Raw genomic sequence first — 16,523 nt, 5'->3', positions numbered from 1 at the left:
TCTCACATATACGAAGTAGCAATTTAACTTGCGAAGCTCAACCCGTACAGAGGAGCTTATATGGAGAAACAACGTATGTCAACTTTAGAACAATGCACCCCACGTACCTTCGTGGGTGCTTTTCATAACGACGACCGCAACGGGTCTCGCGCCCAAGAAATCGCGCACAGCACTGAGGGTTCTTTTAGTTAACTATGGCTTGTATATGGTCAGCCAGGGAAATCCCGATTTTCACTTGTAACATTGGGACCAGAATCAGTGTCCAATCAACTCTTAACTATAACAGTGCGTGTGCGACAAGTGAGAGTCCCGAAAATCAAATACAGTGAAACCTGTCAACTTGGCCACCTCTCTAAGTTGGCCACCTGCTTATCTTGGCCTAGTTCGTCTTGAACCTGCATTTTCCCATAAGACATTCGTTACTTACTACTCTATAAGTTGGCCACCTGTCTATCTTGGAAGTTGGCCACACTGAAGCCATGTTTACCCTATGATGATAATGATAAATTTACCTGCGTATTTTGGCCACGAAAAATACAGTTTTGTTATTTTTCTTAACTCTTTCGAATTCCCATATGAGAGGCAGATGTTCTGTATTTGTGACTGGACACAAAGAACCATAGATTCGCACGATTTGTTCTTGGAGGTCAATGGTCAGAACACTACCCTCATAAAAGAGTGGTGAAGGAAGATGTGAATGAGAAAAAGCACGTACAGGAATTCAGGAAATGGTTGTACGTATTTGTTTACCCTGTCTGTTTTGGTAAAACCATTAGCTATATCGGCTCCTTTCATCAGTGGGAAGCTTTAGTAATTCCGGAAAATTCTCAAGGTTAAAGCTCAGTTGTCATTTATTGGCACCTGACTGCATGTCAAAAGATAGCGGAGGTTTTGAGATATGAATTCCTTCAAGATTTTCTCAAAACATCTTTTGCTTCGAAGGAAACACTTCTATGTCATTAACAAGAGGTAGTTAACTACAATATTAGAATGTGCATATCTGGCAAAAAGAATAAAGCAAATATGTCTAGAATGAACCACCATTCAGTAACAACTGAAAAGAAGTCATATAAATTGCATATGAATTTCTCAATTTATAACTTAGCTTTTCTTGTTTTAAATCTGAATAACTCAGTGTGCTATAATATCAATTTCAATAAACTGCATACATACACTTCTATTTCATGGTTGTTTGTGTTATTGTGTTTTCAATCCGAATAATCCAATGTACCAAACTAGTTTTCAGGAAGAGAAAGGTATGCATATATAATAAACATACTATCAAGAGCGCCGATCCTGGGGGGACCGAGGGGGCCCCCCCCAAAGCTCATATGGCCCCTATTTTATTTATGAGTATGCAATATTTGGTATAATTTGAGTGCAATTTGTCTTAAAATCTTCATATATATACCTTCTGCATCTGAATGCTCCCCCTTCCAAATTTACAGAGAAATCGGCGCTCTCGCATACTATAGTAATATTTTCTAGTACTGTATATTTTTATGATTACTCTATATACATTATTTATCAGTAGCTGTCGTGCCACTGCTTGATAAAATTTTACAATCAAGTAATACTAGAAATCCTATTCTAAAAATACACAAATCACACTTATTTTCTGTAAGTTGGCCACCTGTCTAAGTTGGCCACTTTTCGATGGAACCGATGGTGGCCAACATAGACAGGTTTCAGTGTATATAGAGAGAGTTACCAGAAATGCAGCAATCACGTGATCAGTTCCTCTGCCGTTTAACCATATATGGCCACAGGATTGGAACCAAGTCCACTAACACAGACGCATAACATACCAAACTGATGAGAAGAGGCTTCGAGATATTTCTTTCATATACGAGGCTTGGTCAATTAAGTTCAAAATTAACGTTGTCTTTTCCATTTTGCTCAAATGCGATAAATGAGCTTGGGGTCGGTGATAGTCTTAATGCTACTAATGTTAAGTGCTGCAATGAATGCAGTATGCATGTGTCTGTGACAGCAATTTGTCACAGACATCGGTGGCTCAGTGGTAGAGGACGTGTATACAGTGCGTGATGTCTCTACTTCGATCTTAGCTCTCATTTTTATGTGTAATTACATAACGTTAACATGAATTAAAAAAAAATAAAACAAATGCTTTTGTGCATGTCTTGTCAAATGCTCAAAGTGTCTAAAAGGATTGAATAAGTGACGTCGGATGTTCTTGAAACAGTATCGATAACGTGTGAAGTGTCCTAACAATGTTCAAAAATCGTTTCTAAACGTATACCCATTGGACACGAATACATTTTGTTCCACTTCAGGACACGTTTTGAAAATTATCAAAAGTCTTTGTAAATAATATCCAAAGCATGTTCAAACATTGATTTTCCTTTTTCAGTATACATTGAGTTCGTAACAAATAAATCATTACATTGATAGATTCTTCATTTTAAATATTTCTTCACATTAGTGTTTTCATTTTTATTTTCGTTACTAATTACAGAGTTAGTTTGCAATATAACTTTTCAGGAATTAGTTGATGTTACAAAAAGCACAATATAACAGAAAATAAGTAATACCTGTCTTTAATTGGTTGCTGAAAGAATAACAGTTTTAAGGGTCCGGGAAGATAAAGCCTCGCAGTGTACGCAGCAAAATGTATTGATGTATATCAATTCTTCAAACTTTGATTTGCTATCATCTTCTCACATATAATTGTACAGTCTTGCGAAGGTCGAGGAAAGAGCAGAATACTTTCAAAAAATATTATTGCTTGCACCGTGCTAATTTCTGTAGCTTTGATTTTGGCTACTAGGAAAGTCACCGGATAAGGCATGCTAGGAGGACACGCAAATTGGCAGACATTTAACAAAACACGCAAAACAGATGCTTATTCATCATAGTCTGTTAGTAGTTACGATATTGCTTCTACTTCTTTTTAATCGTTCTAAACTTGAATTATAAATCGTGTATCAACTTTGCAATTTAAAAGTACAGAATTTTCTGTATAGTAGTTAATGTTTTCAACGTACATCGTGGAGTCAATGAAATTACAGTATGCATGCAGTAATATTATCTTTCAATTTCCAACCTTGTGTGTGACAAAAATGCAGGGAAAATGACTCAGGAACTTGTAAGGCTTTAGTGTCATTTTTTGGATCTAGTTTCTGGAAAGCAGTCCAGGAATCTCTGACCAGAAATGTAACACTGTATTTATGTATTCATGACTGTCACTGTTATTTGTCAGGGTGACCACTTTCTGGAAAGTCAGGGAAGTAAAAATGTATCAGTGAAAGTTAGGGAAATGGGGGGTTGGTCAGGGAAATGTCGATTTAGGTCCATTGTTCAGTTATTGAGTTTATGAAATAGTAAGTGTAATATCGGCCTAATGCATGTTTGTAAATTTACATTCTTTTGGATTAGAGAAAATTGTAAAAAGGAAGAAACAGAAGTGGAGAGAGCACAAAGTCAGCTATGGGGAAGGTGGAGACAGAGGTTTATTTCTTTTTCTTATTTTTAAATTATTCAATGGTCAGGGAAAACTGGAACTTTGGTCATGGAAAATCAGGGAATTTTTGGGGCTAAATTGTGTGGACAACCGTGTATTGCACATTTCCTTGAGTTTTGGACATTAATCTATTTCCCGTAGAGGAAATTATATATTTTTAAGAAGACCCTTTTACCATGAGAAAACATCGGTCTCCTTTTTAGGCAATGATACTTCACTTCATTTTGAATCGTGATATAAACGAAGACAGCTAAAAGACGTTCGTTATTTGCGTTATATGGACAGAGCTGTTTACTGAAACCACAAGTAATTGAAACTTTTGAATACACTAATAATAGCTGAAGTGTGTCGCCTTGAACAGGAAAATATTTGAAAGGTATGTTTAAACCTTTTTCCTTACGATAAATATTTGAATCGAAATGAAGCGATAAAAACCCACTCGACCAAAGTGCTATGGTCAAAAATTCATTTCAGTCGATGCAATCGTTATCTTTGGTTTCAAGAAAAGTTTACTCCGTAGGATATTCGTTTTAATGAATTGCAACAATAAAAATCCGGCCGAAGCCAAGTGTTAACTATGTTTAAGAATTTATTTCAAACGAAGACACGATATACAGATGGTGATCAGAAAAATGGAAACACCTGTAGTTGGCAACACCTCAGATGTATGGGTTGGCAGTGATGTCGTGGCGCCCGCAGCGCCGGACCGCTGGTGGTGGTGTGTTAGGTCGGTCTCCATACTACGTCAGGCGCAGTGGAACAGCAGTGTCCAGTGGCTGCAGCAGACGGAGGTAGTGTAAAATGGGAGACCTCTCAGATTTTCAAAGAGAGCAAATTGTTGGTGCGCGGTTATGTGGAGTGAGTGTGACGGCAGTGGCTACTGTGTTAGGTGTGTCGCGTGGGACAGTGTCGAAGGTGATGACGGCCTACACAACACACGGGAAAACCACATGGGGGATGCGGAACAGTGGGCGGAAGAAAATCATGAGTGACAGGTCACGCCGGGTATTAAAGCGCATTGTCACGCAGAACCGTCGTGCCACTGCGGAGCAAGTGACGGAGGAACTCAATCAGCACCTTCCCCACCCTGTTTCGGCAATCACAGTCCGCCGTGAATTACATGACATGAACTTACGGGGTCGTGTTGCACGGGCCAAACCGCTCATCAGTGACCATAACGCTTTCGCACGCCGCAAATGGTGCCGCGACCATGCAACTTTGACCGTTGAGGACTGGAAACGTGTGATATGGTCGGACGAGTCATCCTTCACCCTATTCCCAACCACGGGCCGTGTTTATGTGTGGATAACGCCCAAAGAAGTTTATGATTTGCAGTGTCTCCGCCCAACTGTGAAACATGGCGGCGGCTCGGTGATGCTGTGGGCCGCCATATCATGGTTTTCATTGGGTCCTGTGGTCACACTTAACGGATGAATCACTGCCAACGATTATGTTGCAATTTTAGGAGACCACTTGCATCCTATGGTCCGGATGTTGTTCCCGGACGATGACGCCATCTTCCAGGATGATAATGCACCCATTCACACAGCTGGCGTTGTTGCAGCGTGGTTTGATGAACATCGGGATGAAGTTCAACACCTCCCCTGGCTCGTCCAATCCCCAGATCTCAACATAATTGAACATCTGTGGTCCATCTTGGAAACACGACTCCGGCGACGATTTCCACCTCCATCCTCTCTCACAGAACTGACCGATGCCGTGCACGAGGAATGGTGTAAAATTCCACTTGCTACCATTCACGACCTCTATGCCTCCATCCCACGTCGCATGAAGGCTGTTCTGAAGGCGAAAGGTGGCCCGACCCATATTAATCTGGTAAGTTGCAATTTCGTTCAGGTGTTTCCATTTTTCTGATCACCATCTGTAGATTTGTATAGCTTGCATAAATTTTGAACCCCCTTCCCACTTGTAATACAATTTTTAATAAAGCTGATATGACACAAGCGCAGCTCGATCCAAGTGTTAAATACTCCATAATTTATTTGAAACGGTTCCGCCATTTTGCCATGATGATGAAGCAAAGAATGTAGTTTAGAATCTAGAGGAAAAATTATGGATATTACTGTCCAGAGAGGTGGAATTGCAGAAAATACTAGAACAGGTATGATCTTATTGTTAATAACCAGTCGAGTTTTATCTACGTAACTTTCGGAGCTCATGAGGTACTCTATTTTCTCCCATGAATTTTTAATCTTCTTCTACCTCTTAGGATAAGCATTTTAATGAAAGTGACATGATAAAATCTTGGCGCATGCCAGTTGCTAATTACGTTCAAAAATTCGTTTCAAATTGTTCAGTAGTTTTCCTGTGATGATGAAAGAAAGGACGTCAATTTTACTTTTATATATGAAAGTAATTATAAAAGTACTAAAATTTTTGCTTTTTCTCCTCAGAAGTGTATTACATGTATGGCACAGGCAACTTGTTGACACAAACACAACTTTAACTTCAATGAAAGATTCCTTGCACCAAATGAAAACAAAAGACTTAATGCACTTATTATTCGAATTGTATAGTGAAACAAAATTTCATGAGATTGAAAAATCCGTTGACAAAAGTACTAGTATCTAAAGTGAATATTGCCGATGTTTCTTGCGTTATTAAAAATATTTGTAAATATTTTCGTACGATTTTATTCCTTGTTTTTTCAATAACCTTAATCTTACCGGCGGAAATTGTGTTACTCAGGTATTTATTAAAGCCAATATGAGAACACGTGTTTTTGAATCTCTGATAATTTCTTTACTTCGGGATGTCTGTAGTGTAACTTTACGTTGCAGCCTTAACTACGACCGAGGTCTAAGTTTTGGTCAGTGTAGAATATATAGGCACACGTGTCCGTTTAGTGCCGAAATTAACTTTTTCATTATTTTTTAGTTATATCATATAATGTTAATATTAAGGCTACACTTTCTACAACACACAAAGTAAAAGTCATTATGTGTAGTCGTTTAATTTGTGAACAAATTAAAAGTTTAACTCTATGAGCCAAGTTTGGAAAGAATGGTTATCTCTGATTAATTAATGTCCAATGATCAGTTTAATTAGTTGCTCTGCTGCTGTTTCTGTTAATAACTTAATGTATTCTCTTTCCAGCCTTAGAAAAAAGTAGCTGTAAACAAACCCACCTGACTACCAGTGGGTCGATGACCAGTGATTGGTTGTTGGTCTTACTGCACTAATATCCTACCGCAATGTAATCCCTACTAAAGTAATAATTTCAAATAAAGATATCTGAATTTATCCTACATTTTGTGATAATAAACGCAATATATTAACAACACATGTAGCTTCATTTCAATCTTACATGTATTTGGACATACGGTATTTACTGTGCATGCGTAAGCGTTCGCGGGGTATTGTAGAATGCAGAGTTTCATGGCGACGATGTGTGGCAATAATCCATTTTCGTCTCGTGTTATAAAACACAAAATAGGACAACAGGGACAGACAACAATCTCGTTTATATAAGGATTTAAAGACAATACATATCTCCAACATAGCAGCAGTCAGTGTCAGTGCATATTCTTTTGTAAAATTTTTTGTTTATATTATGTGTATTTTTCTTTTTGTTTAAATATAAGTTAAAATTGTAAATCAACTGTAGTAAAGGTCCTATAATTGGGGATGATCGTCCCTGTTGGAGTTAGATTGTTAATTAATTAATTAATTATTCGCCAACCAACAGTAGCCTTACGCTTTGGAAATTATGCGATGACAGTAAGCTAGCAGACGATCTTGACGTCTCTTGCTGCCGAATCACGTGAGGGCCGCGGAGTAATACATTTCGCTTTGTGTTTACGTCTACTTTGTTCTAAGGCTGGAAAGACTTTAAAAAGAAGTTACTTGTTCAGCGTGTAAAAATAAAAATAAACATATACATATATATAGATATAGAACTCCTTCGTGGCTAAGCGGTTAGCGTACGCGCCTTTGGCCTCGGAGACTCGGGTTAGATTCTCGGCGGAAGGTCATGTAGTTCGAATTCCATGTTAATCTGTAGGTCACGCCTCATGCCGAAGGCCTATCCTTTATAGGTTATGCGTGATATGACATAATCCTTAAGATACTACTTCAGTTACCATTAAATTTAATTTGTAAAATTTTGTGATGTAAGTTAACAAAAAAGATAAGTTTCGATTATTGACTGAGGCTAATATTTCGGTGTTGATCAGTTTCGGTACACTATCTTTATATAATTTCTCATTTGTTTACAGAGCTCAGGAAGTGTTTGCAAAGAAAGACAATCCGAAACGAGATATTCGAGCTTCAACTCATTTAGTTTGTTCAGAGCCTTTGGGGCAGAAGTATGGCGCAGCAATCAGATGGAACATACCTGTTGTATCTAAGGATTGGCTTTTGGAATGTTACAAAGCCGAACGGAGAGTTCCAGAAGAAATGTTTACACTTTGTAATTCTTCGATGACTGAAAGTGAGTTCTTAATGTATTTGTAGATTCTTTTATTATTATCATTATTATTATTATTTTATTATTATTATTATTATTATTATTATATCTAAGCAAATAAGTACGTAACTTCTTGTTATTATATAGTGGTATGTTCTATACAAGAAAGAAAGAAAAAACAGATAATTGCTTTCTGCACCAAGATGATTTTGTTGTACCAAAATAATTTGAAAAGTCTTCTCTCTTCCTCAGAGCATTCCATGATCAGAGGATAATTTTCTCAGCCATCTGATGCGTGTTATATTGTATATTTAATATTTATTATAACGTCACACAATTATGCCTTTTAGGCTAAATGAAATGGATAATTAGTGAAATTGTAAATAATTGTGAAATTAATTTTTTTTCTCTTCCACCAGGAGTCGAACCCGACACTACGTACACCAAAAGCACACGCGTTATTCAGTATACAAATGAGGAGGGTTTTTCTATGTTTATTTATAATTAGCATTTTAAACCGTAACCACATTTTGAAGGGAGTTTTTAACTAATTAGTCTCCTCTTTGTAGGAGGAAAATGTAAAATAATTTTACTTCTTTTCTGACATAAGTTTTCAGTTGAACCTGTTACGGGTGTGATATGGAAATCAGTATTTGGAATGCACCTTCTAAAATTAGAATATTTTTTATTGCCTTTGTCAGATTTTCAAAAGAAATTTGATGCTATTTGGAGAAATTACCAATCATCAAAAAGCAGAGTCGTAAACGCTCACTTTTGGAACGAGCTTAGCTTAGCTCAAACTTAAAATGTAAAAAATGAGTTAGCTCATGTTCAAACTCAAGCTTTCTGAAAGTAGCGCTCATACCCCACGCTCAACATAAGGAAAACATGGTCTGATCATGTATATGGAAATATTAGGGTAAAATATATAAGGCTGTCCCGAAAGAAAGTACCGTTTAAAAAAAAAACGAAAAAAAAAACGACTAAAACAGATTTATTCAAGTCAAATTTATATTTACATGAAAGAGCACCTTAAACTAGTTTTTGATCTAGTTTCCACCAATGTTCAAATACTTGTCATAGCGGGTGACCAACTTGTCCAAACCTACCTAAAAGAAACATCCCCCCAGTGAAGACAATCATAACTCCACAGCTTTTTTGCGTCGTCGTCACTTTTAAAGCGTTTACCGCCGAGCTTGCATTTCAGGTACAGGAATAAGTGGTAGTTAGACGGCACCAAGTCGGGGCTTTACGGCGAATGGTCAAACTGCTCCCAACCGAACTATCGGATTAACATTTATATATATATATATATATATATATATATATATATATATATATATATATATATATATATTCATAAAGTTTCAGTTGAGGTACTAAAACTGGAAAGTAACGAAAGTGAAGGTAACGTTGAAACAAATAATGTAAAACCTGGAGATTTTACAAAATGCTGTATCATGTGATGCAAAATGAAAGTCTGAACAACATTGATTTTTCCTTGGTATGTCTGAGGATAAAGAAAACCACTTTGGAACTTTCTCATGATATAAATAGCGCTGTAGATACTAAACGACGAATTCTTCCCGATTTTTATTTGTTGTAGAGGCTTGGATTTTGTTTCTATTTTTTTTGCACTTTGCTACATTGGCATCTTTCGAACAACCTAGAGCACTTGTAGAACGCCTTATTTAGTTTTCAACCAACCAATCCTCAGTGTAATGTTGATTGTCTAACGTTGAAGGATGTGAAAAATAGGAAGTGTGAATGCACTTTTGTTCGCGTGCATACAATTTACAGTACATCCTTGGAAAATAGTGTTTCAGCAAAGAAAAACTCAAACCTTCAAATCATGTGTGGTGATAGTTTTAGAATACAATATACTGTTATATGACAGGTGCATTTAGATATGTAGTGATCAGTGCTATAAACTATCTAAACACACAGTGGAGTGGGAGTGTAAGGTTTATTTACGTACATACTTTTGAACATTACCGGCATCTACAACCTAAAGCCCGTTATGTATGAGGGATGGTCCCTCGGCAAGGACGCTATTCGGGGAAGGGCAAAAGAAGGAAGGAAACGGCCTGGGACCTATATATGAGGTACTATCCTTGCATTTGCTTCATGGGAATGAGGAAAATCCAGGAAAACCTCATTCAGGTCTAGAAAGCTGTTACCTTTTCAACCGAATCTTTACACTGAGAATCGAACCTGGGACTGTAAGTTTTACCAAAGTAATTATAGTAATACAGTTTAAAAATAACTACTTTGTTGCCCTCTTTTGTATTTTCTTATGGTTATATTTATCTAACATGTTTCCCATTTTCGTACCCTCCCACCACCTTTCGTGTCTCCCTCGCAGAGCCTTAGGCTCAGTTTCGATGCTCCAAAGGCAGTATTATCGAGTGATCTGTTTTATTTCTTCGTATTAATGTTTATCAAGTCAAACATGCTATGAGGGAGAAAGATGTGACTGTGATGACAGAAAGATCTTATTTTGAACACTCCTGCCCGTAAAATGTGCTCAATTTCATCTTTTATGGTAGAAACACCTGGTACAAATGATACACCTAATTGAATTGGGGTTATTTCGAAATGTCAACCTGTTTTTTTTTTTTTTTTTCTTTCTTCACTAAAAAATGTTCTGAGGTGGAAGGAAGAATCAGACTTGTTGACACCCACTTTTGTGAAAATCTTGCAGATGATAATTTTGAATGTGCATTTCTATGAGTAACTCATTACTTGTAGAATGTTAAACTATACTGAAATGGGCTGTCACCCTTGAAAGTTTTTGAAAGAAATTGGGTATGTATATGTGTACTCACTTTCCTAGCGAATGTATACTTAAGAAAATTTTCATAATGAGCAGGTGAGACAGTGTATTTGTTAGATATATCATTGTAATGCCATCTATTACGTAAAAAGTATAATTTAATCTCTCTCTCTCTTTTTTTTTCTTTCTTTCTTTTATAGGAACGCTCATCAGGCGTACAGGATTCTCGGAAGAGTCAGAAAGTGAAAATAAGGAAGAGAAGAACAGAGACAGTTCTTCTAAACGAGACAACAAACTTCCCGAAGAAGGTATACAGCCTTTATACAATAAAGTTGAAACAACTCCAGGGCCTCATAAAGATAGTAGTGTTGCAGAAAATTGTGTTACTGGCAATCCGATTACTGAAAATATGTTAATGCGTGAATCACGTATTTCAGTTGCGCTCATAAGTAGTAGTTTGAAAGAAAACAAAAACATTACCTTTAAACAGATTGACAATAGTAATGCGCTCGATAAAGGTTTTAATAAATCGACATTTACACCGGAAGTTGGAGGTAGTTCCACTCCAGAAACTCCATATGGTCGCACTTTTGACTCTGATCCATCTAAATCTACTCGGAAAGCGTGGAAGAGGTGGATTGATGAAGTGCCAGAGTTCGAGAAATGTACTCCTCATCCACCAAAGAAGACCTGTCAAACAGTTAGTATCATTTTAAATATTTATTATGCATGATAATTGTATCAAATATTGACTTAAGTAGGTGTTGGAAAATTGACTGTGGTTGGGATTTATAAGGAAATGAATAGAAAAAAAAAAAAAACATTTTTCTCCTTGAAAAGGAAATACCAGCTTCGAAAAAGTGTGATGTTCTTATTATCAGCATGTTTATTATAAGGTATATATATATATATATCAGTGGTTCTCAAACTTGTTGTTACCGCGACCCACATTAAATATTAAAATGTATTCTGTGACCCACCTACTTTTATTCAAATCCACATTGTCGTTCTACGTGATTGTGGTTTATTTCAAACCAATGAAATTCTGTAATTCATATTTCTAGTTATATATATATATATATATATAAAGGTAAAACAGAGCTAACACTAAGTATTCTATTCCGTGAGAAATTTTGACTTATCCATTCTCTTTCCTCCTAACCCAGCATTTCTACTGACTGTACAACAGGGCAAGGCTCTGAGTAACCACTTACTCTTCACCTCATTAACAAACACTTCCAATTTTCATTTTCTGAATGGTACTTCCTTTACAATATATGTTTCTGCATGAAAATAAAAGGAAAAACTTTAATAATTAAAAGGAAAAACTTTTCGCGACCCACACTTTGAAAAACACTGATATATATATATAAAACACTATTTTCTTATACTTCAACCAGAGGACGAGAGAGAGCATATACATAGAAGACGGGAAGACTGAATTATGTACACAAAGTCGTTTCCAGTAGAAATGGTCATATTTTGTGTGATAAAACGATTGAGTTGAAAAAAAAGAAGAAAGGAAAAAAGCAGTAAATTTGTATTCTCATTGTTTTAAACGTAATTAAGTGAAATCGCAATCGAAACAACAAAACGGATACTTTAAGATATCCGTACTTTTTGATCATACTTGAAAAGTGATCAGTAAATTACATACCTGACAAGTACTCTACTTTCACACACCTCCAGTGAATCAGAAATGCTAAGACCGGGGAACTAACTATCTACATTACTTTTTTTGTCATTCAGCAGCCATAAAACCTTTTATTCTTCATTTAATGAATGTGAACCACAAACATCATCAAATCATTGCACTTTTATTGTTTCCAGTGTTGCTAACTGTAACATCAAAGTTAACGAAACTTCGCTAACTTTAAAAGGCTGCAGTTAATTCATGAAGCATTGGTCGAGAATGGTATTTGATGTGTTTATTATTCATGTAAAGTTGAACCATCTGACAAAATTTCAGAATTTTAAAAGATGGTGTTTCCGAGAAAATGGCGCCCAAAAATTGCGATTTTTGAAAATTTTACAATTTCTCGAATTTTTTGCGACAAAACGGTTGCACACAGAAGCGATACAATTTTTTTTTTTTTTTTTTTCGGAAAGCGGGTAGCTAGGTCTTACCAACCGCGAAAACAGAATTTTAAAATTCGAACCGGAAGTGCTCGAAAAAAATTCGCAAACTTCGACTTTTCAGATAAATTGACGTTCATTTGTTAATTTATGTACAAAAAAATACGCATGCGCAAACCAAACTATAATAAAATATAGTTTATTTATATCCCTATGTACATACCACAACAAGAATTATAACTCTACCTGTCTCCATAGCCGAATGGTGAGGCTCCGAAATTGACCATTTTCCATGTCTTCTACAATTCATAAATTGTACTCCCCGTCTTTGATGGCCCATTACTTGGCGGGAAATTTTTTTCGACAAAAAAAAAAATATGGGTCTCTTAAAAACATGTCTAGTTGCTATAAAAAAAAGTTTCAACAATATCTGAGATGGTGATGGTACAATTTTATATTTTTTTGCCTGAGTTGAAATGGAAGGCACCTTATTATTATTATTATTATTATTATTATTATTATTATTATTATTATTATTATTATTATTATTATTATTATTATTATTATTATTATTATTATTATTATTTTTAAACTGCTTTTGTCGTTTCCAATCAACTGAAAATGATATACTATAGTGGATTCGAAAGTAATTATACACTTAAACTCGTGTGAAGAAGGAAATGTCAGGTAACTTCTTTGGTATACATATATTCTTTCTCAGGATGGCGGCAAAGCAGAAAATGTCAGGAAATTTTAGAATAAGGGAAGAGTGAGGGAATTTTCATTTGCTAAGAATGAGATTTTTAAAAGCATTTTAACATGAGAAATTTAAGGCGATTTTAGAAGTGATTGAGTGCTTGGTTTTTTAATTGACAACTTCAAACTTTGAAACTTACGTGTGTTTTCCACTAGCGATGTGTAACAAACCTGTTCTGCAGCTCTGCGCAATATCTTTTGCTTTCGCTTTTGCAGTGGAATATCATATTGGTCATTCATCCATAAAATGCAGTTGGATCAACGTTGCAATACTAAATTCAGTTTCAGCGCACGTACGATTCCAACCTTTTTCGCTCTCACTAGTTTTTATTTTATCAGAGTTTCCTTTTCTACATTAAGTGAAGATAGCTTATCACACAAATGAAATAATTTTGGAATATGATTACTCGGATGTAAACTTCTGTGTTTTCATTGTAATGTGTTTGAATTCTTTAAGAATTTTATTTCCGAAGTGCTTATGAGTTAGTGAAAATTGCTGATCAAGTTGCACCTCAGCATATGCATTGTTTCGGTACTCAGTGGATAGCCGGACTAATTTCATCGGATCCTTGGTCTTAAAATTTGAGATACTTCTAAAGATACTGAAGAGTACTTTCTATTTTGTGCTTCTAATGCAACATTTATTAATATTATACATTTGTAGATGCGTATTTAATTGTTCTCCATCGATAGTTAAAACATTTTTAATGATTTATTAATGATTATGCATAAGTTGAAAAAAGAAAAGAAAAGAAAGGAAGAAAGAAAATGCTCCTTTGCAATTAATTCTTCGACATTAAAATTATGCAGAAATTTGTGAACAGTATTTGTGCTACACTACTCAAATAAAGTTTGATTTTTTCCCTCTTTCGCCAATCTTCGAGCCAAATTTTTGTATGCTTTTTCAGTGCCAATACGAAATGTTCTAAGTTTTATAAAATAATATTGTTTCAGAAGTACATTTAGAAATATTTTTTAATTGGAACACTGGTCTTGGGTTGAAGAGCCTGCTGCCATGGGAACACCTATGCTAGCACACCCCTCCAAAAATATGTAACAAAAACTGGGTTCCTTTATTTGGCAATTCTCAATGAAATAAAAGGAAAAGGAACGATTAGAATTTGTTAAAAGGAAGAAACGGTAAAACAATATTGATTTTAATCCAATGTTCTCGGGATTGCTGCCAGAGTGAGTGTTGCTGTGCTGAGCTTTCTTTACCATACAGCGGCAACATCTTCATAGCTCTGAAGATGTTGCCGCTGTATGGTAACGAAAGCTCAGCACAGCAACACTCACTCTGGCAGCAATCCCGAGAACATTATATTAATAGTAGACACCAGCAAAGCTTCAAGATCATAATATTGATTTTGTTTCCAATATAGAATGGAAGTAACAGATTCATGATGTGCAATTCTTATTTTAATGATAACATGTTCATACTGTCACTGTAATAATAATAATAATAATAATAATAATAATAATAATAATAATAATAATAATAATAATAATAAAGCTCTACATCATATTCATATATTGCTTTTATATATATCTTGTTGTGAGAGTTTTTTTTTTTTTTCTTTCATATCTTGTTTGTCGCCAAAATCCTGGACTTTTGGAATAGGAAGGCAAACAAGTTCTTTCTTGCAGACGGTTCATTATCATGTTTTACATTGAATGAATTAAACTGATCCAAGATCGTCAATTGTTATGCGGATTTGAAATATTTTCACATATCGATACTAACTTGATCATAAATTTGGTAGCGCCGTCGATAGATCTTTCACTTCTGACTCTAGTGTTTCTGCCTTCAAACCATGGGTGCTCGATGTGAATTTTGTGCTGAATGAACACCGAATGGGTAGATATTCTCAGTGTTTTCCTGTTTCCTCCCATATTCCCATTCCTTTCAGTCTTCCTGTGTTAACTCAGTAATTACTATTTAGTTTGTGGGATGCTAAACTAATGACTAAAGTATACATGTTGAGCAATGATTTTTCGCCTGTCAATAACCGTACGGTGCATTCGAGAGTTGTGAAATTACGATATTGCAATGGCTGATTTTTATCAATTGTGTGAATAATGTGCCAGGACACGAGTTTACTTCTCTCAGGAATAAGCTGTTTTCTGCTTTATTTCTGGTATAGGAATTTAGTTTAATTTTGCGATAGTATTATTTGCTGGGAAACAGAATTTTGCAAACACCCAAATTTTCGAACTTCATACAAGATAATAGAAACATTATTACGAGAAATTTCAAATGAATAAATAGCAGCTGGGAATAAGGATAAAAATTTTATTATCGCGTATTAAGCGCGCGATCATGTTTCACCATTTACGTGTTTTAGTTCGTAATTTTGTGGTGAAAAGGAAAAGAGTCTCAAGTGTACGTTCAGTTTATGTAGTATGTGACAAAAGAAAAATATTTTATGCAATCATCAGCAGGCTTTTATTTACGACAGCATATTGTTGGGTAGAAAGGCGGTCTAGAAGAAAGTGGAGGTATATAGTAACGAAAGGAAGAAAAAGGCAGAGGCAGAATCGAAAGTGAAGAGGTGTAGTTGTGTTGTTCGATGCTCGTTGTATCCAGCTAAAATGCATATCCATATGGCCGTGTGCATCTCAATATCAGAAACATTTAGTATTTCTGTAAATCGAGAAAACGAAGTCAGTGCCTTCTGAGTATTAGTATCTTCCTGTTAGTACCTCATCTGTACAGAACTTAAAAGGTTTCTGGTAATGTTGTGTGCTCAAATGTGGATTCTATAATGCAAGTGGGTTCGAGTATGAGACAAAACAAAGTATTTCACTGGAATTCGCAGTAAAGCATTACAAAAGCAGAATTACTGTTGTATGTTCAAAGTGTAGTGACACATCAATGCGTAATGCTGCTGGAGATTTCAAAGTATTCAAACTTATGGTTCCAAAGTGAAGTTGCCGCAAAATATAGTTTCAACGTGACAAAATAGTATACACTTTATTCTATTTATAGATTTCTGTAATTC

At 35.6% G+C, this 16,523-nt stretch overlaps 1 protein-coding gene across 4 annotated transcripts in view; it reads left to right on the top strand.

The window, feature by feature from the left end:
• Positions 1-16,523, top strand: part of LOC145664449 (DNA topoisomerase 2-binding protein 1-A-like) — a 1,008,895-nt gene that overhangs the window by 718,641 nt on the left and 273,731 nt on the right. For all 4 annotated transcript variants that reach the window (XM_081731135.1, XM_081731136.1, XM_081731137.1 and 1 more), the window contains 2 exons: positions 7,723-7,937; positions 10,890-11,389. In XM_081731135.1, the coding sequence (XP_081587261.1) occupies positions 7,723-7,937; positions 10,890-11,389 (715 nt within the window). The remainder of the gene's footprint in view (positions 1-7,722; positions 7,938-10,889; positions 11,390-16,523) is intronic.

This window comes from Thermobia domestica, chromosome 11 (assembly GCF_964235325.1).
Source record: "Thermobia domestica chromosome 11, izTheDome1.hap1.1, whole genome shotgun sequence".
NCBI classification, from domain to species: Eukaryota; Metazoa; Arthropoda; class Insecta; order Zygentoma; family Lepismatidae; genus Thermobia; species Thermobia domestica.
The sequence above is the reverse complement of the archived record's forward strand: the minus strand, read 5'-3'. Positions and strand labels throughout refer to the sequence as shown.